The sequence below is a fragment of the Gnatocerus cornutus genome, chromosome 4 (genome assembly GCF_029298725.1).
Source record: "Gnatocerus cornutus isolate USDA-ARS CGAHR chromosome 4, icGnaCorn1.1, whole genome shotgun sequence".
In the NCBI taxonomy this organism is placed as follows: domain Eukaryota; kingdom Metazoa; phylum Arthropoda; class Insecta; order Coleoptera; family Tenebrionidae; genus Gnatocerus; species Gnatocerus cornutus.
Window position 1 is genome coordinate 213479 of NC_142236.1, and position 25996 is coordinate 239474.

Sequence of the window (25996 nt, forward strand, 5' to 3'; positions counted from 1 at the left end):
TATAATTTAAATTTGGTTTTAAGATAGGCAACCAATTATACACATCAATGTTATTGTAAAAACTTAGCTTTTATTTTTACAATTAACAGAAAACTGATACAAAGGCGGAAATAGATTTAAAAGTCTCATATACTAGTGTGAGCAAAATTTTGTGACGATCTAAAGCTTTTTAATTTTTTTGCTCATTTTTTTTTAATAGCCACCTAGCGGAATAATGCTGAACCTATTAGTTCACATGTTTCTTCACTAGAGGGCCAAACTTTTAGAAAAGCCACCTAGCGGAATAATCCTAAAGTTGTTAGTTCACATGTTTCTTCACTAGAGGGCCAAACTTTTAGAAAAGCCACCTAGCGGAATAATCCTAAAGTTGTTAGTTCACACGTTTTCTCACCAGAGGGTTAAATTTTTCGGTTTTGACATTTAAAATTTTCATTTTGAGGTTATTTTTGTCCAAAATAAAAACATGTTTGGACTCATAACCAGTAAGTTACCCTTATGAGCCCTAATCCATTTCTAACTCAAATTTTCAGAGTTGTCACCCCACAAATCCTTCTCGCTCGCCAAAATTCTCATTGAATCGTCTTATGTGCCCGCAAGAGAATACGCCGCTCGGAAAGGCACCAGAGAACGAAAGCAGAAAAAGAAAGTAAAGAAGGAGGTTGAAGTCAAGCCCAAATTTATTCCCCACAATCAAAGAAATAAAGAATTGTAAGTGACATTGAGGTTATGTCCATGTCAGTGTGGTATTTCAGACTGTTGGCGTCGCGGCGCTCGCTGAAATTCGACGATTCTAAGCGCCCCCTTCCCCAAGATGACGTCTATGAGATGAGATATTACAAATGGAAAGTTTATCCTTTTGAGGAGGCCGTCCAAAGCCACCGAGAGACTCACCATCCAGACATGTTCAATGAGCCCCAAGCAAATCTTCATGTTCGCATCGAATTGAATATGCAGGCGGAGAAGTCCACTCGTTTTGTTGATGATTTCAGTAGTATCGCTCTCATTCCGCATAAATTTGACCATGGGGAAGAACGGGCGATTATTGCGTTTGGTAAAAGCGAGGAGGCTCTTAAACAGGCGTTGGATAGCGGTGCTCAACTCGCTGGAGGTCTCGAATTGATCAAGCAGGTTCAGAGTGGGGCTGTCGCTTTGAAGAACTTTCAGTATATAGTGGCACATCCTGATATTTTGCCAGATTTAGTTCCCTTAAGAGGTCTCATGAAGAGGCGATTTCCAAGTCCACGGTTGGGGACGCTCGATGTGGATTTGGGAACTGCAACTCAGAAGTTTATCAATGGAGTTGGTTATAGTGCCAAAAAGGATGAATATGAGAAAGATTTTGGTCTTGTCGAGACAATTATAGGGACTTTGGACATGGAAAGTTGGCAATTGGAAGAGAATTTTGGGGCTCTGGTTCGAGATGTGAATAAAAGGAGACCGAGAAGGGAAGGAGATTTTATAACGAGGTTTGTAGGAATCTGATTGGTTGATTTTTCATAAAACTGCCATCTTCTAGGTGCCTATTGGTTTGTCCACCATCTTCTGAGAGATTTAAAGTCGATCATAACCTCTACATTATTCAAGAAGAGGAAACCGAAAAGAAGCTCGATGAAGGAGAAGAAGGAGAGAGAGTGGCGTTGTAGTTTAGTCATTTAAAGTTTGTAAAACAAATATAGTGAATAATCAATTTACGTGTTTCTGTGACCCGGCGCATCCACCATTTTTCAATTATGGACTATAAAAAGCGCAGTTTCAGTGTTTCTGTTGTAATATAATGTATTTTACTTTTATAATATAATTTTCATACACGTTACAAGTAATACAAGATTCTTAAACGTTAATGTACAATTCAGATTTTTTTTGTATATTTTTCAATGGAATTAGGCGCACATGATCGTCCCTAAAAAGATCATTTATCATTAAGTATATTATAGTCGTTTGCTCATAATTTGTAAATAACGTCGTTTTGTAAATATTCATAGAAAACAATAATTTGCTGAACAATAAACTATGTCCTACGAATTATATGACTACATTCATAAATAATAATATACAACATAATATACAAGTAACCAGTTGAGAATGACTAGCATGTTTTCACAAAATATAAAAATAAATAACAAAGGTACAAACGGAAACTCACTCGACGTACTAAGAGTATTAACGATCTAATCGAAGACATCGACAACGAAAATCAGGGGCGTAGCGACCGATTCTACCAAGCCCACACAAAATAAATATCCTCGAATTTTACGCAGGCTGCTGTCATTTGCCGCAGCAAAGTTTAATAAATTGACAGCTGTTTTGACGTTAAAATTCCTGCTTTACCAAACAGCGTCCCACGTAAAATACTTTGCCGGGGCCTGAAATCTTGCCGGAAGCTACAGCCCTGCCAAAAACACAGGAAGATATGTTTCTTGGTGGAATATTAAAGTGTGTGCGGATTATGTAATAATATGTACAACGGCCCATCATCACAGAACCATTACAACTCTCGAATTGTGATGGTTGTGATGGTTTTGATGATGTTGATGTGGACTGTCCGTGTCGCCGCTCTGAACGACCTCACTCTTGTTCTCCTCGCTCCACTTGCACAAGTCAGGATTGTTGATTTCCAAGTTTTTCAGCTCTTCGGCGGTGGGGGTGGCGTATTCTTGACTCGGGGGGCGAGGGGCGGGATTCGAACCCCACATGAGCACAGTTTGGCGCTCTTGCACCAGCGGTTCGATCGAGTCCGTCTTGATCTCCTCCATTTTGGGAGTGAGGAGACCGGCGACTGGAGGAGACGAATGGTTGCTCACACAATCAACGGAGGCATGTTTAGTGATTTTGCACGGCTTGCCGAGTTCCATGACTTGTATCGGTTGAATGATGCCCGAAGATGGACTGACTGAGTAAGGCCAGCCGACGTCGAGACACTTGTTGTAGCTCCTGGAAGAGTCCACGTAGGCTGGGTACTTGGCGGGCGTGTCCACCACCTGCTGGCAAGGGTAGGAGGCGTGGTGAGTGGCGGAGGCGGGGCTTGGATCGTAGGTTGGAAAACCGTTGCCCACGTACGGACTCGTCGCGGTGCTCGAGTGATACTCTGGATAATAAGAACTGAGCGGTCTGTACTGATGGAACAGATTCTCCGTCGTCGCCGCCAAGTACCGGTTGTCGAGGCCGCCAGGGGCGGCGTACACATGTTGGAAATTCGAATGACTCATATAGGACATGTGATCGGGGGCGGCTGGGGGATACGTTGTGCTGTACATGTTGTATGCATCGGGGGCGATGTAATCCACCGCTGGCATCGGACTCACCACCGCCGCCGTCACCGTGGCGGTGGCTGGAGGCGTCACTTGACCCGAGGATGACGACAGTTTGCGCTTGGTGCGACAAGTCGATAAGAAATCGCGAAGTTGCGTCTTGTAGCGGCGATTGACGCGAGATGGCGTGACGGGGATGTTGTGTTGAGCGACGGAGGTGGTGAGTTGATCCGATTCGGAAAAGTAGCTGTTTGGAAGACCCGCGTCGAGATAACTCACTTTGAAGTCCATGGTGCGTTTGCCGAGGAGGTCACGGCCTTCTTCCTCCCTAAAAAAAATAAAACAATGCCGAATCTCCGATGGAGAAGCTCGCTGCTAAATACACTCACATTAGAGGGCGGTGCGTGCTGATGACAAAGTCAGGTTTCGAGTTCTTGTACACGAGACGCGAACTTGTCTGCAGCCACTGCCATTGCCCGTCTTTTGTTTGGAACCTGTAGGCAATCATTCCAGAGGCGCCTGTTTTGATCACTGAAAATTATCAACATTCACTCAGAGCTAACCAACTTGATTTTTCTCACGTTCGTGATGCGCACTGGACACGTACGCCAAGTCGTCGTAGTGCACCAGGTCGTACCCCCCCATCGTCGCCAACTCCGAATCCGAGTACCCCAAAAGCATCTTCCCTCTCTGGTCCATGGAGACGAGCGCCAAATCCAACTTGTGCTTGCTCTTGAACATGACTTCTTTCTGGGGAATTTCCAAGAGCGACGGTGGCCCGAAAGGCGTACAAATGGCGAAGAGCGCCAGTGGCGCCTCGTCAGACTTCCGATTCTGACCGTGCAGGACTTTGACGCGACCTCGGATATCTAAACGCTGCAAACAATCGCATTATTAAAACACCAACAAGAGCGACATGGAAAAGTACCAAAAAACCGGAAGTATTGTCTAAGAGACATCGGAAGCGCACTGTGAAGCTCCTTTCTAACAAGTGACAGTTTTCGGGTTGGAGGACGTCTTGGAGACCCATGTTGGCCGACTCCGGAGGAAGAAAGGAGTTCCACATGAGTTGGCGTTGGAGTTCCTCGCGGTCTTCGGAATGTACGAGTTCATAGACGGATTGATGGACAATGTCGGACTGTCAAAACAACAGGATTAGACAGCCAGCAATACACTAATCGTTGAGTTTACCTGGTGGAACCCCAGGTAGCCCTCGATGCTGTGCGTGGCGAAAAAGACCTCTCCTTCGCAAGTTAGAATCATGAGGAAGCCGTTCAAGGCCTTGAATAATTCATTAAATTGTGTTGCTCGTTCGTGTAAAATGATTTACCTGCAAGAACATTTCCCCGTCCAAAGGTGTATGATCGAAAGCGGTGAGATCCCTCGGTCTATGTAGGCCGCCATCGTCCTTATCTTTGTGCATAACAACTGCAAGAAAAACAATTATTTCTTAATTATTGCTACTCTGATTATTATTGAACATTGTAGATTTATCAGAATTAACCAAGAATAGGCATGAAAATGAGCGGAACAATATGTAATTATATCTAATTAGTGTTATCTTATACCGCCTCGCGGAACAAAAGTCGGGAAGCGTGAAAATCGGACAAGAAGAGGATTTCTTCACAACAAACAAACGTTAAAATATAGATTTTTAATCCCGCGCGTCTATTAGCGGCGTCACGACGCCGTCAATAAAAGAGTAACTTACCGCCTGCCACGCTCCAATCACGATGCACACATTAAGCCGTTGATTCAATAGACAGGTTAAATAGATATATGACAAGTTGCAGCATCATCGTGACTTTGACAAAAAGCGGTTCTTTATGACCACCACATTACACCCATATTAACCGCGCTAACAACTCCATTCGACCGTACAAACGAAAAGTCGTGTCATGTGACGTGGCGTCGAATTACAATAGGTATTTACATACCAAGTACGGAAAGTGACCAATTTCGCACGAATGTGAATGTAGATGCACTAGGCGCAGTTATTTCATGAGTGCAAGAAACACACTTTTTGACGAGTTTTGTACACTATTTTTCCTACGACCGTCCATCATCAGGAAGATACTATAAGTTTCGACATAGTTCATTTTTTATTTATTCTAAATGTCATTTTTCTACGATCTCATATAAAAGTGACTTATTCCACATAGTTAGATGATTGATGGTTTGAATGGTTGATGATTTACAAAAGTAAAAGTCACTAATGTAATATGAAATATCCGGACAGGCTTGTCAAAATAGTCTTGCCAGAAACGACATAACCAATTCATTTTTACCATTGTGCTTGTTGTTTTACAGTGAATCGTCTAGATGTTTGAGACAAAAATTTAAGAATTACATTTGTATTTCAAAATAAGTGTCAGTTTTGACATGTCTGTGCAGATATATTCATATCACACTAGGGATTAGATTCCTTAAGAAGTATTATGTTAAATTATGGTCGTACAAAAAGTATTGTATACAACAAGTGGCTAAAATAGTGCTTTTTTTTACGCGTGGGCCATTTATATGCACGAGCCGAAGGCGAACCACTATTTAGCCACGTGTTGTATACAATACTTTTTGTACGACCATAATTTAACATAATACTTCTTAAGAAATCTAATTATTTTTATTTAAGTCAAAGTAATTTTTAAACTATGAATGAAACGTAAGCTACTTTAAATAAAAATGAAGAATCTCGTATCCAAAGTTTTTTCTAAATGCGAAGAATGGTCCTCCATGTCGGCATCTTTCTGAAAACGGACAGGAATTTTTGATCAAAATTTCCTGAATGATGTTGATGTTACTAAGGAAAAATTGTCAATAACCTAAATTTGCAACACAAAACGTGCACAAAACACGATGAGTGATAGCGAAACAGATTTTTCTTGTACTCCTCCTGAAATTAGACAAGAAGCAAATGATGCATCCCTCGATTTATTACCAAGAAAGTCACGTATTTTATACGAAAAGGAGTATGAAGGATTTAAGCAGTGGTGCGAACAGAAGACCGCAAGCAAAATATCGGAATCCGTTCTTCTAGCGTACTTGAGTGAGAAGTCGAGAACATGCAAATCTTCAACATTGTGGTCTAAATTCTCAATGCTAAAGTCAGTATTATGCGTTAAGGATCATGTTGATGTGACTAAATACTATGAACTGAAGGCAATTTTGAAGAGACAGCCTGTCGGATATCGACCGAAGAAATCTAAAGTGTTTTTTAGGGAAGATGTGGAAAATTTTCTGTTGAATGCTGCAGATGACACGTACTTGCTGTACAAAGTGACGTTAATAATGGGACTAGCAGGGGCTTGTCGTCGGGAAGAACTTTGCAACATGACCACAACATGACTATCGATGACATTGTCAAAAAAGAGTCAATTCTTCTCGTCAAGATACCTGATTCTAAAACACATACTGAACGGACATTTACTGTCATAGGTGAGGAAGTTAACGGCATAAATCTACTCGATGTTTACGAAAAATACTCTGCTCTACGTCCGGTTCATGTGAAATACAGACGGTTTTTCCTACAGTATCAGAAAGGAAAATGTAGCGTACAATGTGTTGGGATTAACCAGTTTTCAAAAATACCAAGTTTAATAGCTCATTACCTAAAGTTACCTAATCCCGAACGGTACACTGGGCACAGTTTTAGAAGATCTTCGGCATCGTTGTTGGCAAGTTCTGGGACAGACATCCTAACATTAAAACGACTAGGAGGGTGGAAGTCGTCAAGTGTTGCTGAAGGATACGTGGAAGAAAGTGGATATAGCAAAAAAATATTTGCTAGTAAAGGTGGAAATAGTTCTGTTGATGCTGAGAAAAATGAAGTTAATATTCCTGATCCAGAACCTTCAGCTCAGTGTAAGATACGTGGCCCTAATATTACATGCTCCTCGGGAGCTTTACTTCCAGGAATAAACATTAATAATGTTCAAAATAATACAATCCACATTACTTTTCGTTAACAAGTTTTTATGTTTTTTATTAAGAATTTTAAATATTTGTACTTGCATGTTGAATAAAATCTTATTAAAAATGGTTAAATTATTAATTGCAGCTTGAATTATTTGCAATTACATGTTCTAATCTATTGTTCAAGTTTTTTATCACGCCGTGAAAAAAAGAAATTTTAACGCTCCTCGAAAAAGCCATACTTTTGACGTTCGTAAGGAGTGTCAAAAATGTCATTTTAGGTTATGGTCGTACAAAAAAGTTTTTTTTTTCGGATCGATTTTTGACTTTCACGCGTTCATCCCCTCGGTGCGATGCATATCTGGGGCCAACATAAATAGGGCGGAGTCTGACAGTTGCAATCAGTCTGTCACGATGTTTCGATAAGATAACGGAGGCTTATTTACATAGGCATCGGTTTGAAAGGCGACCACTGAATTTCACAGAACGAGTGTAATTAATTTGCAGTTAAATTCCAATTTGTTCGTTAAATTTGCGGCGATAAGAGCCGGTAATGATGGTTGTAGGAAAAAGTTCACTGTGACGTCAACGCCTACTGCGACTTTCGGGTGACAGTTTTTTTTGCGTCAATTGTTTGTGGAGAAAATTGTAGTCAACGCCTCCCGCGACGGGTTGAAAAAGTGTCGGGTTCCAATTTGTGTTTCTTGTTCTTTTTGTGGTTCGTCCGTTGAGAGAATGCGTATAAAATAAATTAAAACGAGCTCGGAGAGAATAAATAAGACGCAGCTTGGCGTTGAAACGCCGCGTATTCTCATAAGTCAATAAATTTTTATATTTGACGTGTTAGTTTACGATTACAATTATGAGATATTTATTAGAACGGGTATTTATAATGCAGACATATTTATTAGTGGTGGAAATAAAACAAATAATTCGTAATAAATATAGTACATAGTTATAGATTCATGGTGAGCCGGTCTTGGGCTAAGATTGGGCCGACGTAAAACACTAAATTATATAGTGTTTTTGTATATTGATTAGGCGAGGGCAGACCGCAAGTCTGGCGCTGCTCTGCAGGAGGCCCCGAGTATTGATCAAATAAATATGCTTTACGAATAACCTGCCTGTTATTCCACTACCTTTTAGACTTTTCACATCCACCGACCGATACGGGCCCGTGACTCATCGATGGAAACTCTTCCGAAGTGTCCTGAAAACTGAAAAATCCCTGCATGTTCCCAACTCGTTACAAATGCAATGAATACCTCCCAGCCATCATTGATCATGTTATAAAACGAATTAATTATGCAGATGGGACAATCATACCCGCTCAACTTAATAGTTTCATCAATATAAAGGCATGAAAAAATCAGTATTTTATTGAAAAAGAGTAAAAAGTGCCCTTCAATTAACACATCATCAACACGCATATTCCGCTCGTCTTTGGCTCGACATGAAAGTTGCATTAGTCGTTAAATATTAAAACGGCTTATTAATTTGATTTCGGCGCGAGCTTTGTGTAACGTCAACTCTTTGACATATTATAATAAAGGTCATTAAGTGACCTCATAAAATGATCGATTAAGAAAGAGGGCGTGCTGTTGGCCCAGCCGAAGCCTAATGGTCATTTCTTATCGGCAAAATGCAAATTCTTATCTATAATTCCCCAAACGCAGGATATTTAGCATAATCTTCAAATAATGAAGTTGGTATTATGAATGGGCTGTCATACGCGCATGAACGGTTCGAAGCTCGCACGTTTATCGGACCTTTAATTCCACCAAGTCACGGAACGTGCCAAGACTATTTAAATACTAATTAATATTTCTAATTGTGGGCCAGAAAGGCGCTTTTTCAAATGACGCCGCCGCCGCCGCCGCTGCCAGAATGCCCCCGAACTCTGACGTTAATAGTAAGAAAATAAGAGTTGGGTGTATTCTATAAAAGTTTGACGAACATTCTAAACAGTAATCCTACTTTTTGGGAAGCCCTTTGGTACTTTAAGACACCTCTAAGAAGTATGACGATAGCTAAAAAAAATATTTTACTCGATGGTTATCATGCGTTTCCAAAAGTGAACTGTTCTTAATTTTTTGCTAAGAAATTGCTTGCTATTTTATTTTTGTTTTGACCTGCAATGTCTATTTTTTTTGGCTTTTCGTGACAACGTGTTATCCTCAGTTCTAGCTTTCCATTAAGATCCTTTTTAATTAAATTTATAAAATAATAGTGTCAGTATTTGGTGTGCCCAGTATTAGATAAAATATGTATAACTCATTTTTCTATAGTTGGCATAGAAGTGCCATAGAAGTGCCAACTATTGGATGACGATATTTTTCGATTCATTTTGAAGTTTTTATAGTTTTCTTTTAGTTAACTTTTGTTTACTAAATCACTTGAAAATCTATTTTGTTTTTCCATGTGTTCTTCCACATTTCGGCACGCCACATAACTAATAATGGGCAGTGTCGATTATTGAATAACCAGCATGCCTACTTATGATAAAATTTCCAAATAAAAATTAACATTTAACATTTATTTAACACTGTTTGTATCTAATTTGAAATGGTGAAGTCTAATTCTCAAAAAAGAGTAATAAAAAAATAAGTAACATCTTGTCAAAGTCCATTTCTCCTCAATAATGTGTTCATATTTCATACTTAAGTAAGGTTACTAGTCACAGAATATAAAAAAATCCATTTGGAAAAGAAAGCGAAAAAGAAAATTGCCTAAGAGTCGAAAAAGACAAAGGAAATTGAGAGAGAAAAGAAGCAGAACGCAAATGTGCTATTCTAAGCCAAAAAGAAAAAACTAGGGCAAAAGACTTTTACAATAAATAATTTTTGTTAGAATAATAACTAATTATTATACCAATTTACAATTTTGCAATTTTGGTAATCCCCTAGAGTGTTTTGAAATGGTGCCCACTATTAGTCGAGAGCGGTGCCGACTATTAGCCAAAGAGGTGCCCATAATTAGCTTAATGCTGTGTCTTGTGAATTTTGAAGATTTATACAGCGTTTTGAAGTTGAAATATCTGCTAATGATGCCGATTATTTAGTAGTTTTACCCTACAAATCGAAACGTAATAGCCTTTGGATCTATGCATGTAATCACTCCTCCGACGATTTTAATTCAATTAAATTTTTAGCGAAATTCGAACTGCGGAATAATCACCGTTTTCAATCTAGCAGGCTGCAGGCGAGGAGAAAAAAATCGACACGAAACGGTGTTGTTTCCACATTTTCCTGGTCTGTTAATTGCGAAACGAAGAAAAAAAATCTTATGATGTTCCAGGTTAAGGGTTATTTCGAACGATGAATAATTCGAGTTAAAGATAAAATAATTATTGTAATTAGTTTAATAGCTACGTGGAGGAACATCGACCGCTACGAATTAGGACGAGCTGCTTTCAATCCACTTTCAAGAAAATTTAATTCTAGCTTTTAGACGTAATGTAAATTGATCCAGGGGGGTTTTGAAAATTCCGAATCGACGGATTAGCAGGCCAACGAACGAACCTCGTCTCGTCGTCGTCGTCGTCGACGCTGTGAAAAAGTGTACAACAATAAATAAAAGGGTTGTGAGCGGCGCGAGCTCATTAACCCAGAAGAAGTTGGTTATTTACGATGTTTTCGCCCCCCTCCGCCGCCCCCGCACTCTCTCGGTAATTATTTCAGCTTATCACCCTCGGCCGAGGATGGGACACTGCCCGAAGAGATCCGATATCGAAAGGAGCACATAAATTTGCCTCGGTTCATTAAATGTGAGATTTTCAAACAGATACATTAGCTGCAAGAACAAACATAATTCCGAAGACAACCCACGCTTTTAACACCTTTCGCTACTGAATGAAGCAGGACAGGACTCGGCCCAGGATCAATCTGCTTAAGAGCAATAAAAGTGGATCCCTCTCTGCCTGCAAGCGAATTGTCATTTAGCATTGTCTTCGGTAGTATGTATACGTATAAACTAACTACATTTGAGTTTTGCGTGACCTGTGCATATTTCGTCTTCGAGACCGGCACGCGATGGTGCGTTCATTCGTCGAATTCTGATTGTGGCAGGGCCACGTGCCATTGTTCCGGACTCCCTCGCCGACGGTCGACGCTCGGACCAATTTTGGACGAGCCACAGCCGAAAGATTGATTTCCAAAAAAAAAAGTTTATTAAATTACACGCCCGTTTCGCTTTTCCAAACTTGTTCTATTAATAAACAAATTCTAAAATTCTTGTTCCTCTTTTAATAATTAATCGAGTATTATTAGAGGCGGCTTTGAATAATAAAAAGCGTCCGCCAACTGACAAGAGAAAACGTGTCGCGCCTTTTTTATTGAAAAAAATTGCCAATTTTCAAAAATTTTTCTCTCGAAAATAGAAGCTAATAAAATTCAAAGCAGATTGCATAAAAAAATTATCACACGATTTTGAGTTTTCCATGTCAGGCCTTTCCCTTGTGAGATGAAATTAAAGTGTCGCCGCCTGCTGCGCCCCCGCCGTTTTTTTCTCTAATCTCTCTAAAATCTGCCGTGTTTTCCGATAATTAACTTAATAACTAGCACAGTTAGGGGATTTATGAACATATGATCTCGTCGTAAATTTCCTATATGCGCATTAATATCGGACCGGAAGTTGTACAACGCATTGTGAATCAGAGGCGGCTGATTGTATCAGGGGTTGTGCGCGTTTAATTTATGTCGAAAGAGACGCAGACGTATTATTTACAACATCGTAATTTTTTATTGGGCCCATTTCGTAATTAACTAAATCCAGGCAGGCTCTGAAAAGCGAAACGTGGCCAACTCGATTCGAAGGAGATGTATGGACATTGAAATGGAGAATATGGAAGGGCGTGATGGGATACAACAGCTGGACAGTTCCAGGTGAAAATAATGAAATCAACGAGCCGAAACAAAGCACCCTATGCATCAGCCGACTGTCATTTATTTCGTATCGGTAGTGGAGCCGATCGAAACGTTGTCTCAGTTACAATTGTCAAATCAAGGCCGACCAAGTTTTTGTGTTAATGCGTCAGATCCCGTTAGTCGAAAAAATCGTCGTCATCATCATCATCATCGGATTTTTTCGTGTGTTTCCACACTCACATTCTCACAATTAAGTGAAAGGGAACCATTCCCAATTATGGGGCCCCTCAAATCCCAGCACGTGTTATTGGAAAAAGGATTTGATGGTCTTAAGTTGGCGTGTACTGGTCCTTTGAACGATTGTCTAAGCTGGCTTTGGTTTGAAACAATCATTCGCTGACCTTAATAATTTTCGTTTCTTTTCCGTTGTTCGAGATCGCAGATAGGGTAGAAACAACCGTTGGTGCACAGAGGGTAAAAGCGGAAACTTCGACATCGACAGAGGGCGTTCACTATCGCGACAGTCGACCGGAAATGGAGTTGAGTCACCTTGGCCAACTCCGTCGAAGGTGTTATCATCTTGGATTGCTGTATTTCCCCGAATCGCCGTCGAAACACGCGATCTCGATAGCGATCGTGCAATAAATTAAGGAACGTTCCGAAATTCACAATTTTTCTCGTAAATCGCAAGTGCAATGAGACGTTAATACGCCACAAAGTCGTTCAATTACACTACATAATAGGATCCTGGGGTACCGCATTGACCCCGACGCGTGCCGATTGTGTTCATATGCTTTGTGGACACCCCATGTTTACATTCGAGATCCGTATATCACTACATTAGTTCGTCATTAATCCATGTCGCAAACATCCCCAACTTCATTCATGGCCGACTAATATTTTATTAATGCGCGGACTATTAATAGGGTTGCGTAAGCGAAACCTATGAATATTTCAAGGGGTGGAAAGACAACTCGCAGGTGCAACCATTTCTCGGAAAATAAATACCACAAAGAAACTCATTTTCTCTCAAGTCAAGAAAAACCAATGACGGTGCGCGGGCGAGCTTTTCCCTTTTCCGATTGGCGATCCGAATAACCGACACCGATGATTAGACAAATCAGACTGCTAATTAACATCGTTGCCAAGACGACCACGGCACTCTTGGTAATTGGTTACGATCAACAAAACTGTCAAAATCATGATCAATATTTTGCGATTTGCATTTCGCAACCTTGAGAATGCGCCCCTCTTTTGTTTTCTATTAAGTAGAATTTAATCACAACCATCAAGACACCTCCGAAGCGTCTATTTTCTACCTACAAAGCGTTTCTTAACAACCGCATCTGTCATTCTCTCCATGCCAACTAGATTTTGTTAAAAGTTGAGCCTGCTCTATATTTTCGGGCAGCCCTCTTCTCCATTTAATTAAAGTCGCCCCCTTGGAAATTAATTATGTATTCTCATCCACACATAAATTTCCCGTTTCTTTTTGATTTATGTTAACACTCGTCCAGTCTCGTTCCAACCGAATTATTAGATAACAGTCTAATTACACACGTCCGAATTTTTTCGTGTGTCGCCCATGCATACTGCAAACCGTAATTAGCTAATTACACGTATATCATTTACGTCACGTAAGTGGCCAACTGACTGTCAGAGCAGCTGTCTGTCCAAAGATTGGGGTTGATGCGTTCATTTATCTCTCCAGACAACCCTAATTATTTTCCCTAGGCCAACTCAGACAAATTACCACCGACGCGATCATCGATTACTGATATCTAGATTAGGGGAAAAATTGAAAAAATCAAGATAGCGGTGCTCGCCTACTTTGACAAATTTTATCGCTCGTTTTTTTCCCCCCGTTGCAACCGGATTAATTCAGTAGCCTCGCCTTTTCGTATCAGACCTCAGCATCTCGCAAGAATTATATATCAAGTTTCAGAAAAAAAAAACAACCAGTCGCGTGTAATATTGAGTTTCACACAAAAAAGTGAGCTGTGAAAAAAACAAGGGCTAAATTTTATTGTAATATTTTTCCATTACGGTAATTAGCGAGGGCGCGGTTTTAATTAATTTGTATTTTCGTTGCAGTGTTACCAACAATAGAAAAAATAATCGGCATTTAGAGGCAATTGCGTGTCCGTTTATTGGAATTATCAATTTATAAGCATTGACGTCACATTTCGGGAAAAAAAAGTGTCAAGTGGGCTTTATGCAACTGCAACCTCAGTAAAACACGCGAGAGTCTCGTTATACTATTCTCGACCACCTCTATATGTCATACAGTATGCATATTTCGAACTGGTCCCAAATCTAGCAGTCGTAGACTGGAGCCAACTAGATTGCACCGTTTGCGTGTTCCGTTGCAGCCGAGATCGTAGAGTGTTGTGCTCACGCTATTGCGTGGACTTTGTATGAGTATTTATGTGTTCTTTTGTCAAGCCGTTTTACGCCATCATCAGCTGATTTTTAGCATCCAAGACGAAAACGCGATCGATATCGAAGGAGGCGAAACGGAAAGTACCCACCGATTTAATCAAAAGGGAGACGTTTTAAATTTAAGGCAGGCAACGACGGCTAATTCGCAGTTACCAAGGCGACCAGCGTCGGCCCCTCCTTTCGTCGCGACGCCCGTAATGGCGGAGCGGAGTCTGGGGAGCGGTGGCGGCGGCGGGAGGCGGCGAAGGACGAAGAAAGTTGAAGGATTTTATCGAACTTTGAAAATGGAAAAGACGTTATGACTTATGACAATTTGGTGAAAAATCTGTTTGAATAATAATTTTTCCAATCATTGGATAATAATAAATTCGTGAAACTTTAAAAGTTAAATTTTCGCTCCTCCACATCTTCCTTGGTAAAAAATGTTGAAATGGCGATCGATTGTACTCCCTTCCGCATTAGATATTGATGATGTAAAATTCCGAAACGTTTTCCCTCCTTCCCCAGATCAATACCCGCAAGGTGAGGTCCGTGTCGTTCCTCCACCAACATTTCAGCGATTCCCGAGCAGATGCTTTTGTCTTTAAATCCACGCGCCTACCGCGACCGAATTTATGACCACCTGCTAATCACTCATAAAATACAAATGACCGTATTAAGATATTTGGATTGATAAAAAAAAAAGTGAGCAGAGCCGGACTTTGTTTCGATTCAGATTTGTTGCTTGTTTGAAAGATGATTAATAAATAAAAAAACGAAAAAAAGTTAGTTTTAATGAAGAGATCGTCTGAGAACTGGATCCAATTTAGTGTTTTACGAACTAATTGTTATTTATGGTCTACAACACTAATATTTCATTTGTATTCCTCGAGTACTATACCTACGTCTCAATTATAATCTAGCTCACGAGTAATAAAATTCGTCGGTTTATAGTGAGTGTGTCGTTAAATCATTACAAAGTATACGTACAGTGTTGTGGCACAATTAAGGATACATAAAATGGAGAAAAAGTCGTTAAAAGGGGACGCTTTGTCTGTGGGAGGATAAGGATCGCGAGGTGCACACAAAATTGTCCTCTGCAACTCTAAAACGTACTAATCCAGAAGGCTGTTGAGGATATGGCGCCGGGACACGCGATTGCTGCGAATCGATAGAAGGAAACGCGATTTTCACAAAAATCGCAGTGGTCAGGGGAACAGTTGACAAGCGTCTTTAAATTACCGTGGCAACGAATTTCAAACGTCAGATGTGTTACCTTGAAAGTAGCTCTTGGTGCGTAGATAGCTCACGGAAAGCCTCAAAATGGAAAGTCTGTCCAATTTCGAAAGAATATTTTGTTCAAACGGTAAAAGACTAGCGAGAGTGTCCAATTCGGCGTTCAATCGTTCTCGATGACGTTTGCTTGGATTGCTCTTCGTTACACCATCTTTGGGCGTCGGCTTTAAACTGTAACAAAAACATTTGTTTAAAATGTATCGACCAATAAAAAAGAGTTCTTGGAACGACATGTGTACGACAATTGCTCATTGTGTACGAAGGAAGAGAGAGAAAAGAGAACTGTAATTAGTGCCAGCGATGGATAGAGCCCAAGACTTGATGACTGTTATTAAGAAGCGAGGGAGAAAATGGTTCGTTTTCAAAGAAAAATGCTAAATTTCAAAGACAAAACTTGACGGAAACATAAGAAAAATGACAAATGATGTTTACTTTTTCGAGCCATCAATTTCCCGTCTTTATCAAAGAGTTATTAATTACTTCCACCATGTCAATTTTACGTAACGCGGTCTCTGTTAACGCAGCGAACAAATTTTCTGATTCGTTCAACAAATCACCAAACGTGAAATCGTTTCTTAATTTAATTCCAGCGAGCAGGAAATTCTTCAAATTTATTTATTCTAATTTGATCCATAAATATAACTCGCCATTAATTTTTACCTAACGGATGTAAAATTAGCGTTGACAAATGGTTAGCATAAATCAACGATAAATTATGCCTATAAATCGAAAAGTGCATTCTTCGTGGGCGCGATTAATCACAAGGAGGCGGTCAAGTTTTAATTACAAATCAAGACGTCTGGAAGACAATGAATTTCGGGCAGTTAACCTCTCAAATTGTCAAAATGACATTTCACGGCCTACTGAAAGAACGTTTTGCATCTCGACCGAACCGCGCATTATCGCGCAACTTGTGATTATTTCAAGATTAGACTTTGAAGAATATGCAAAATCTTTGCGTCCGGCATTAAAAAAATAATCCATCATTAAGAAACCGATCTGAAATTACGAGAACAAATTATAAAGAAATTTGGGGCCTTGTTCAGACATTTTAAAAAGTTCCTCCTAACTCTTTTGTAATGACAGGCTGTACGCACTGCTATTAGCTCCCAGCCACGGCTCGCTTGATTATATGACCTATGTAAATGTGAATTCTTTCGGACTTTCAAGAAAATTACACATTTTTCGTCGCAAAATGCGATTTTTTCCATGTCTGCGCTAATTTCTATATAATTGATAAACGCAACGTGTAATTATATCTATAAATATTCATGAGGGTCCGAACAAACGAACGCGGGTCTGAGTGAGGCGACTTGATGGATTCCGGAATCTAATGTGTTTTTTTTGTTTTTGTTTTTTTGAGGTAACGACCGGACCATGACCCACGATGGTTTGGGGGGTAATTTACCATGGTAACGGGGTTTCTTGTGAAAAATTCGAATTACGTAATTAATCGTAGACAGCTTGTAATTAAATGGTGATGTTTCGGTAATTTATGCAGAGTTGGCCCACACATGCCGTCGGTAATTGTGATTGGCACATTTTCATCCAATCACACAAAAACCAAAAGAGTGACGTGTATTTTTACTATAAAATCCAGTTGGCGGGTAGTGGGTCGTACTATCACCCATCAAGTGACCGTGGGCTCGATTTATAGCCCAGACTGTAGATAATACAGCGTATATCCGAAAAGAATGTTGGGACTCGCTCTCGTAATGGCTTTTTAAGTGAAATCAGGATTTCTAATCTGTCATATTATCAACAGTACGTATCTGTGGTACCACCGGTAGCTGATGAATGGTAGCATGGGTACTACGATTTATTACCATGAGCCCCAACACCACGTTTAACGACCACGATCGATAATGACTATTATTAACTCGAACTGATTGATTTTCACGATCAAGACACCATCGAAAAAATTGTTTCCATAGATGACTATATTTGCGTCCGATTTTCAGAGGCTTGTCGATTTATGGTTTATCCACGTGAAGTTGCATTAAGTTACAGTTGCGATCGATAAATTATATCACAACTTTCATTAGCTCATGTTTATTTATGGACGAATTATACGGCGGAGGGATTTTTTTGTTTTTTTCGCGAAAAGACCAAAACGCGAAAGTAGGTGAAGACTGTGTAAACAAATGCACGTGTCTGCGTGAATGCAACAAGACATGCACAGCACACTTTATAGTGTGTGAAGATTTCATTGAGACGAGCATAGCACGCTACATTCCATATGCGCCGCCCTCCGACACGAACCGAGAAATTCAAATTTAACACTTGCCACGAAGAAGAAAAGACACGGCGGCGTGAAGGCCGCTCTCGCTTTCAGGAAATGGACGCGTTTCTGCGCTTGCTGCGAAAAGGACGAACGGCCGAAAAGTCGTCTCGATAAAAATTCGGTCGGCTCTGAGGTGAAGTCCTTCACGTTTGTCGCGCCAGTGTTTTATTATCACGGCAAACTTGATGTATGGTGTGTTAGTGGCACTATTAGCATAGCGACTGTCTCGGTCCCGGTCTTTAATGGGCTCTTGGTGATGTCTTCATCGTCGCTACCGGTTCGGTAGCGCTATCTCGGACATCGAATGCCTCTTCTGATGATGTCGTGTAGGACGTGTACCGAACACTGCTACTTTTGCATATCCGAGTGCCATCAGAGCCGCCCCGATTTACGACTCGAAAAAAACATTCCTTTGTTTCGAGTACACACTTGATTTTTTCCGAAATAAAACGAAATTCTCACATCTAAGTGCTTCTCGGTGTTATTTAGACAAGAAAATTGATGACTCGACACGAACGTTTAGTTTAATCTCGGCCTCATCGATGATGATTAAGTCGTTATCGCCACTAAAAATGTAAAATAGCCGGAATTTTCTCTCAATCTCATTATCTTTGAATTAATTCCAATTTATTACCGATCGGTTATGTTAATTGATTTTTTGGGCCACCACATGACGACTTTTTATTGATTGGTCGACACATTAGAAAGAGAGGAAAAAAATCGAGTCATCATCATTGCGTACTTTGCAACGATCATAATTACACGCTAGCTTCATTTCAGCTCGTGAATGGGAAAAAGTCGCAATAAAACATACACTTAGCTTGTCATTCCCTTTAATTATAACTGTTGAGAAATCCGAACCGCTCATTACGATGGGAATGGAAGAAACGAGCGAAAAAACGACGATTTTCGGTAATGGTTCGCCGTGGCTTAGAAACGATCGAGGATTAGGACCGACAGAAAACGAGTTTTTTGACGGAGAAGCCCGTGGGCGGATTTTTTTTAATGATGGGACGAGCATGAGTTAACCCACATTGCCAGAAATCCAAAACCACCGAACAAATGCTCGATTTCGAAAAAGCCAAAGAAGGCTGTGCGCGATTCCTTCTTCATTCGTTTTTGATTGATCGTCATCTGTCATCCGTCACAGGTGGTCAGCAGCTCACGTGATCGTCGGACATAGTGATCACGTTATCTTTGGTGTCATGTTTTGTGTGATGTGTATGTAATCTAGTAGGTATCCATGACCTATCCCTCTTTCGTGTTTGATTGTTTCGCGTGCCGCGCACAATCACTTTACGCACCAGCCTCCTACGACTTCCCTTCAAACTCTTTGCCTAACTCGACTTTACAACGCGACGCTTTTCGACTGTTTACATGAAACGCCAACTTCATTCATAAAACCACCAGATCCGCTCCGAGGAAGTTTCACTGTACGTAAATGAACATAATAACGAAGCAACATTGTTTCAAAAACAATGAACGTCAACGTTTAATGGCCGCTATCAAAAGTTATAAAAGGAAAATATTAAATCCGGCGTTATTAAAAACGGCAATAAAATCAAGCAGCAAGGGCGCATGAATCATTTGTTGGTTCGATGCGTCGTCGTAAAGGGGGCGCCAGTGTGGGGGTGTGTCCGTTTCTGCCAATGCTAACGGGCGATGTCGCCTTGGTAACGATCGCAGGAAAAAATTGAATGCCCCCCCAACTAAATTAACATAGTTGGCTGATTGATGACAGTTTGGCAAAATGTCACTTGTCAATTTCGTCCGTCGCTTCGCGGCTCCCATGGGCATCTCGCGTTTAGCCCACACGGACATCACCGTCCCCGACTGGACGCCTTACCGTCGCTCTTGCGTGAAAAACCCCACCGCCAACAGCCACGCCACCGTCGCCGACCGAAATCTCATCCCTTACATTGTCGCAGGCACCGGATTAACCGTCTCCGCCTACGTCGCCAAATCCGAAGTGACGCGTTACGTCTTGTTCATGGCGCCTTCTGCAGAAGTGCTCGCTCTGGCACAAATCGAAATCAAACTGGCCGATATTCCAGAAGGAATCACCAAGACGTACAAGTGGCGCGGAAAACCGCTCTTCGTCAAGCACCGCACCGCCGAAGAAATCGAACGAGAAAGAAGTGTTGACATTGCGACGCTGCGAGATCCAGAAGCTGATGAAGACAGAGTGGTGAAACCGGAATGGTTGGTGGTAATTGGGGTTTGTACACATTTGGGATGCGTCCCGACGCCAGATGCCGGAGATTGGCCGGGAGGCTCGTATTGTCCATGTCATGGGTCGCATTACGACGGAGCTGGGAGGATACGGAAAGGACCGGCGCCGAAGAACATGGAAGTTCCAACACACGTTTTCGTCGATGAGGCAACGCTGTTGGTTGGTTAACTTATTATTCAATTTAGTAAAAAAGAAATCAGCACTTGGTGTATCTTTTCGTTGCGCTTTTAATCAGATAGGAGTAGAATAAAACTCGCGGAAACAAAGGTGATAATTATACATGAAACTAATAATAAGAAGGATATGTGAGGTATAAATATGGATGGAAATGAACTTTAGCAACTGAAGGAAGGTTTAAAGACCTTTGAGTTTGAGATAGAAATGTAAATGAGTGAATATGAGCAATGGAATGAGTTTATCTCATTGTTATTATCTAATTATTTTCGTTGTTAATCTCGGGGTTGATTTATGTCGTCGACGAAAATAGCTCCGACAATTTCCCGATTAGCAGCTCCATAATTTCGTTTTTATCAGTTCGTTCATTCCTCGATCCAACCCCAATAAAACCTCCAAGAGAACATTTTGCATGTTTCGTCGAATTTCCATAAACGAGTGTCATAAAAATATTTTATTTTTGTGAAATGGCTGTTATATATCAAGCGACCCTCTAACGAATAATTTCCTCGACTCTCGTGGGCGCAGCACCCTTATCTGATAAGGGTTTTTTAGGGGAAATGTAATTATTAATGAATATGCGTAAATGCGGCCGGTAACGTTCGACGAAATGTTGAAAAAACTCGACGAAATTTGCATTTTTCAACTTTTAGCATACATTAACGGGGGAGATTACGGTGGAATTATGCTAAATGAAGCGTACGGAGGCTCTTGGAGCGACGCTAATAATACAGAAGTCGATTGGAACAGAAGAGGAATTATTGGTTGGATATTGATGGAATGTTAAATGGCAGATTTGCAACAACCGTGAGAATAACCTCCGACACCGCCGGCTTCTACTTAACCACCAGACCATGAATAATTAACATATAGGTACGTGGCCAAAGTGGACGGATTTTGATAGGGGCTCGTTAAGAGGGCGAGACAAAAAATGAGAAAAACCGACGAGTGCCTTAGATTTGGTGGTGACCTGGCAATTGTCATGTTTCCTACATTACACACGTCGCCATTACCATATCAAAAACAATTACATCCCATTTTCATATGTTGAATGTCACAACATTTCTGAGAATAGGAATTTTTCTTCTCACTACCACATAATTCCATTGTTGGCTCATTTCATGGATAATTGTCGTTGCGATCCGTTCGTCATTAAGAAAATTTTTGTCATTCACGTTGAAATTGCATGTAATTACGTAATTGCCGTTGGATTTTTGCTTATTATGGTCGACTCTTTTTCGAAATGGCGAAATTCCTAAAGCCCAACTGTGGCAATTTTCTGGTCTGGAGCCCGTACTTAAAAACGCATAATTATTTTCTTAACAGCCGTGGATAATAAGCATTTTTCCGATAAGTACGGTGTTTGGAATAAGGCCGTTCTACATGAAATGTCAAGGTTATGTAAACTGTTTGGACGCGATCTGTCAAAATAGATAGCCATGATTCCCCAGCCGCCTCAGTTCATCTGCCTTCGTAATTATCGAAAATATTAATTGGCGTCGTTGAGGAGGACAGGTGTCCAAGTCGCGAAAATAACGACAAGGGCAGCTGACGCGCGTAATCGACAAATCTATATTTAGGCTTTATCAAGTGCATCGTAATTTCGGTCTCAATCGATAAAAGCGTGCGCTTTTTTTTTAATTGTCACCGATACTCTCGAATTAAAATGCGAGCAAGGTGGCGCGAAAATCTCGCTATAAATCATATAAGAGACGTGGTCATTATCTAGAAAAAACCGCCGAAAGAAAAAGTGGACCTCATACAAAATCCATTAGAGGTTTCTTGTGCTGGGTAATGAGCGATGTTTTCTTGTTCTGAATCAGATACAGTTTCAGGCAATTGATTGCGGCTTTTGTTCCGGTTCCAACGTTGGTAAAAGCTCCGGAAGAGAACCGGAGTAATGACGGGGGTAAAAGCGATTTCAAATGTCAAAATAATGTTGCTACGATGGAATTTCAAACAAAAACTTTCATTACTTCGACTTGTGTGGTTGGTAATGAATCTTTTTTATTTAATTAATTATAACGGCTGTTTGTATTACAAGCGTTGGAAAGAAAAATGATGGATTATTATATGGATGTGATGAAGTGAAATCTACTCACAATCCACCTGTAAAACTGTCCAAAATGACAAACAAAACAAACTATCTAGTAGCTCGTGAAATGGCTTTAAAAATCCTGCCAACTTGATGAAAACTGGAAAAATGCTACTTTAACAAACACCATTTTACGTAATTGGTATAGTAAGAGCTGTTTTAACAGGCAGCGCATTACGCACACCCTTTTTATCTGCCTAGAGTCTAGAAGCCTTAATTCACTTTCAAAACTTATTCAAATTTATACAGATGTGTGGATTTTTGTGCAAATGTCGAAACTAAATGTTTCGTATAAATAAATCGTTTTTTCGTCTCTTTTTCATTCCTATGCAAATTTAATGCACATAAAAGATTTATTTAACTTTGAATAAATTTGTAATGCAAATGGATTAGACAAATTAGTGAATTCGCAAAGAAAATAACACAAAAATATATACCGAGTGATGCAGAAAAGTGAAAATTTCCCGATTTCTCCGCCAAATTGTGAGACGTTGGTTATTGTTTATGTTCACCTTGTATATATCGAGTCTGTTATCAGGCGTCGACAAGGACACGAAGGTCCTGCGATTGCACAATGGTCGTAATGGCATCAACACACGCCCGTTTACAAATTGCCGTGTGCCTAAATGTCTACGTCACAACACGTAAAGGTAAATAGATATAGCTCTTTGCTTCTACAGGTAGTAGGCATGGTATAACAGGCACGCATCACCATCACGCAATTTCTATCGCATTACAATTTAACAACATTTATGCCGTGCTCACATGCTTCCGAGATGCGAGGTGTTTGTGCCAATTAACTCTCAATTATGTGCACTCATTCCACACTCGGTCAAGATATGCACCAATTATGGGAGATGTACGCTATGGATTTTGCCAATTGGGTCGCAAATTGGAAATTCGAGACCTTTCGAGCGCTCCTCGTATAAGAGAACATGTTGTATGTGTGCGCTTTACTCTTTTATTTTTTATTGCAAAAGAAAATAGAGTGAAAAGAACAAAAGTTTTTGCTAAAAGACATAACAATGAGAAGAAACGAAGAAAAAGACCCGAAAGAAACAAATGCGAATAAAAAAATGGCATCTACACTGTGGCGACGATACCATGGAATCCCCAAAATTTTTATTTAGAGTAGGCCATAAAGAAGAGAAACAAACATACAAGTCATGTCAGTAAAATTTTAGTTTTCGACATAATTTTAATTTTTTGATGAAAATAACATTATGAAGGTCCGAATAAAAGGAAATGCTGTATAACAAACCCCAGATTCAATAATTTATCAAAAATCGATTAAAAATTAAATGACAAATGTCAAAATCCTGTCAATTTCTTCTCGACTTATGTAAATTATCTCAAAGCCCACTCTAAATATTATAAGTATGGTTGGCTGTGTTTTTAAAATAATTTCTGAAATAATGCAACGCCGATTTGACTTTTCTATTCAAATTGTGCAAAATACAGGTTTTACAGAATTGTAAGTATTTTGTAAACAATTTATGTTATGTTATTGAGTAATTTGATGTAGTAATTTCGCTATTACTTTATTTTCTGTCATTTTCTGTTTAAATTACGCGAAACTTGAATAAATTTAGTAATTTCTATAAGTGCATTTGCTTATCAAATGTATTCAAATTAAATTATGTATCCACATTTGAACTTACTATCGCGGAATCAAAATTTCGAACATAACTTTTTGACATGGCAATTTAAATCAAGCTTTATTGTCATTGTGACTGACATACAAAGCAAATTTCTGACACTTGCTGAGTCTTTTATAAATTTTAAGGTTATAAAGACAAAGGACAGTTTACAATTTTTAAACATCAATCAATTTGATGTTCGAAATTTTGTTTCCGCGATAGTAGATTCGTTTTTGTCATTTTTCAAAATTAAAAATAAAGAGAAATAAAGTAAAAATATCTGAATTCGGTGTTAAAATTAATAGAAAAAATTGTAAAGTTTGCAATAAGAGAAATACAGATAAAGAAAATCCGTGAAACAAAAGAAAAGATAGAACACTTGTTTCCAAAATATCACCGCTAACGTCGGATCCCGCCAACTGCGATGTAGGTACAAAAAAGTGAAAATTTGGGCACCACCTCGCAAAATTAATAAAATTTTTGATAAACAAAAGTGCGTTTATCATTTATCAATCAAAGCCGCCGTCGCAACTTAAGATTGAGCGCTTCGCTCGACTTCCCGAATTTCGCCACTGCACTCTCCGTCGGTACCTTTTGCCGTTCCTCCGTCGTCGCTTGGTGGCATAAACCGTCCCCAGTTGGTTCATGGCTGGCGGCGGCGGCGCCGCGACGCTCACAGGTGCGGGCGCCAGCACTTCCGCCGAATCACCTCCAAAGCCGCCTCCAACCGACGTCGGCACCGTCGAAGTCGCTGCACATTGGCCGATGAATTCCACGTTGGCGAACAAAATTCACAAATTCACTCGACTTAAAAATTTTTGAAAATTCTACCGCCGCACCAACCTTTTCACGCAAACTACACGAGGCGACTGCCGTTTCCCACCCGATGGATACGCGCCCCTCTACGGAAATTTTTCTATTGGTCGGTGGCAACGATGACGTCACAACATGGCCGAATTGGGAAAGTGGGGTGATTTTGCTTTTCTTTCTATTTGATGGTCTCTTTTGCGACGGCGGGGGTGGAGGGGGGAGATTCAATTAGAAAATTCATTTAGATCGACGATGTGACAAAATATGATAAGATCTTTATTGAGAAGATTATGAAAGAGGAGGTTTTCACGAGGGGGAGTAATGAAGTAATTGTTGATGGAATTCTCGAAAATTTTATCTTTTTGATGGATCTAGGTGGCAGTAGATATGCAAGTTTTGGGGGGAAAAGTGGATTAAAATTCTCGGAGAAAATTTCTAAATTAATTACAACCTAAGAAATTATGTCAGCAACTTTTACGAAGGTATGTATCTAAGTGAATTCATTTAGTGTAATTAAGTCAGAATTAACTGGTATTGAATCCAAAGTAATTAAACGTGACGCAAAGAAAATCACTATTGTTTCAACAGCGTCAATTTGTTCTTTATTTATAGAGCAATATCAACTTGTCTAGTTCAATTAGGTATAGAAGAAACGTCATTCAAAATAATTTTTTTAGATAAATAAAAAATTTAAAGTTAATTTAAAGTTGGCGAAAACAAAAATTTCGAAACAGTTGACAAACGTGGAATATAACTTGACGTTTCTAATGTCAAAAGTTCATTTTTAAAGTTTCAAATTCGACGAGAATTTTACTTTGTGCGAGAAAAATGAAAAAAAAATCAAAATTTCTACATTGAGAGCAATCAACTGGATCCTCTAGTTGCCTTAGATAGGCTAAAATAAAATAAATAAATATAACATTAACAACAAACTTCAAAGTACAGTCCGCAGAGAATACGATTTATGCAGATGGCCAAGTACACTCAATTTACAAAGGTAATTTGATTTGTCTGTTTT

The 25996-nt window shown here is 39.9% G+C and overlaps 2 protein-coding genes and 1 pseudogene across 3 annotated transcripts; 2 read left to right on the top strand and 1 right to left on the bottom strand.

Annotated features, from left to right (window-relative positions):
* Window positions 1–347: 347 nt before the first annotated feature.
* mRpL1 (mitochondrial ribosomal protein L1) lies at window positions 348–1687 on the top strand. The gene is made up of 4 exons (XM_088033807.1): window positions 348–482; window positions 531–708; window positions 753–1466; window positions 1517–1687. The coding sequence occupies exons 1-4, from the start codon at window positions 464–466 to the stop codon at window positions 1641–1643; spliced, it is 1038 nt and encodes a 345-aa protein (XP_087889933.1). The 5' UTR covers window positions 348–463; the 3' UTR covers window positions 1644–1687.
* A 71-nt stretch (window positions 1688–1758) lies between these two features.
* Window positions 1759–24890, bottom strand: ss (aryl hydrocarbon receptor spineless). Of its 2 annotated transcripts, XM_088033805.1 has the most exons (8): window positions 24760–24844; window positions 15723–15913; window positions 4579–4676; window positions 4440–4529; window positions 4177–4386; window positions 3830–4124; window positions 3638–3779; window positions 1759–3576 (listed from the first exon to the last, which is right to left on the bottom strand). In XM_088033805.1, the coding sequence occupies exons 1-8, from the start codon at window positions 24813–24815 to the stop codon at window positions 2475–2477; spliced, it is 2184 nt and encodes a 727-aa protein (XP_087889931.1). In that variant the 5' UTR covers window positions 24816–24844; the 3' UTR covers window positions 1759–2474. The 2 variants fall into 2 exon arrangements, with proteins under 2 accessions (XP_087889931.1, XP_087889932.1); XM_088033806.1 differs by lacking the exon at window positions 15723–15913 and having other exon boundaries at window positions 24760–24890.
* On the top strand, window positions 19752–20427 carry LOC148175627 (cytochrome b-c1 complex subunit Rieske, mitochondrial pseudogene; annotated as a pseudogene).
* Window positions 24891–25996: the final 1106 nt, after the last annotated feature.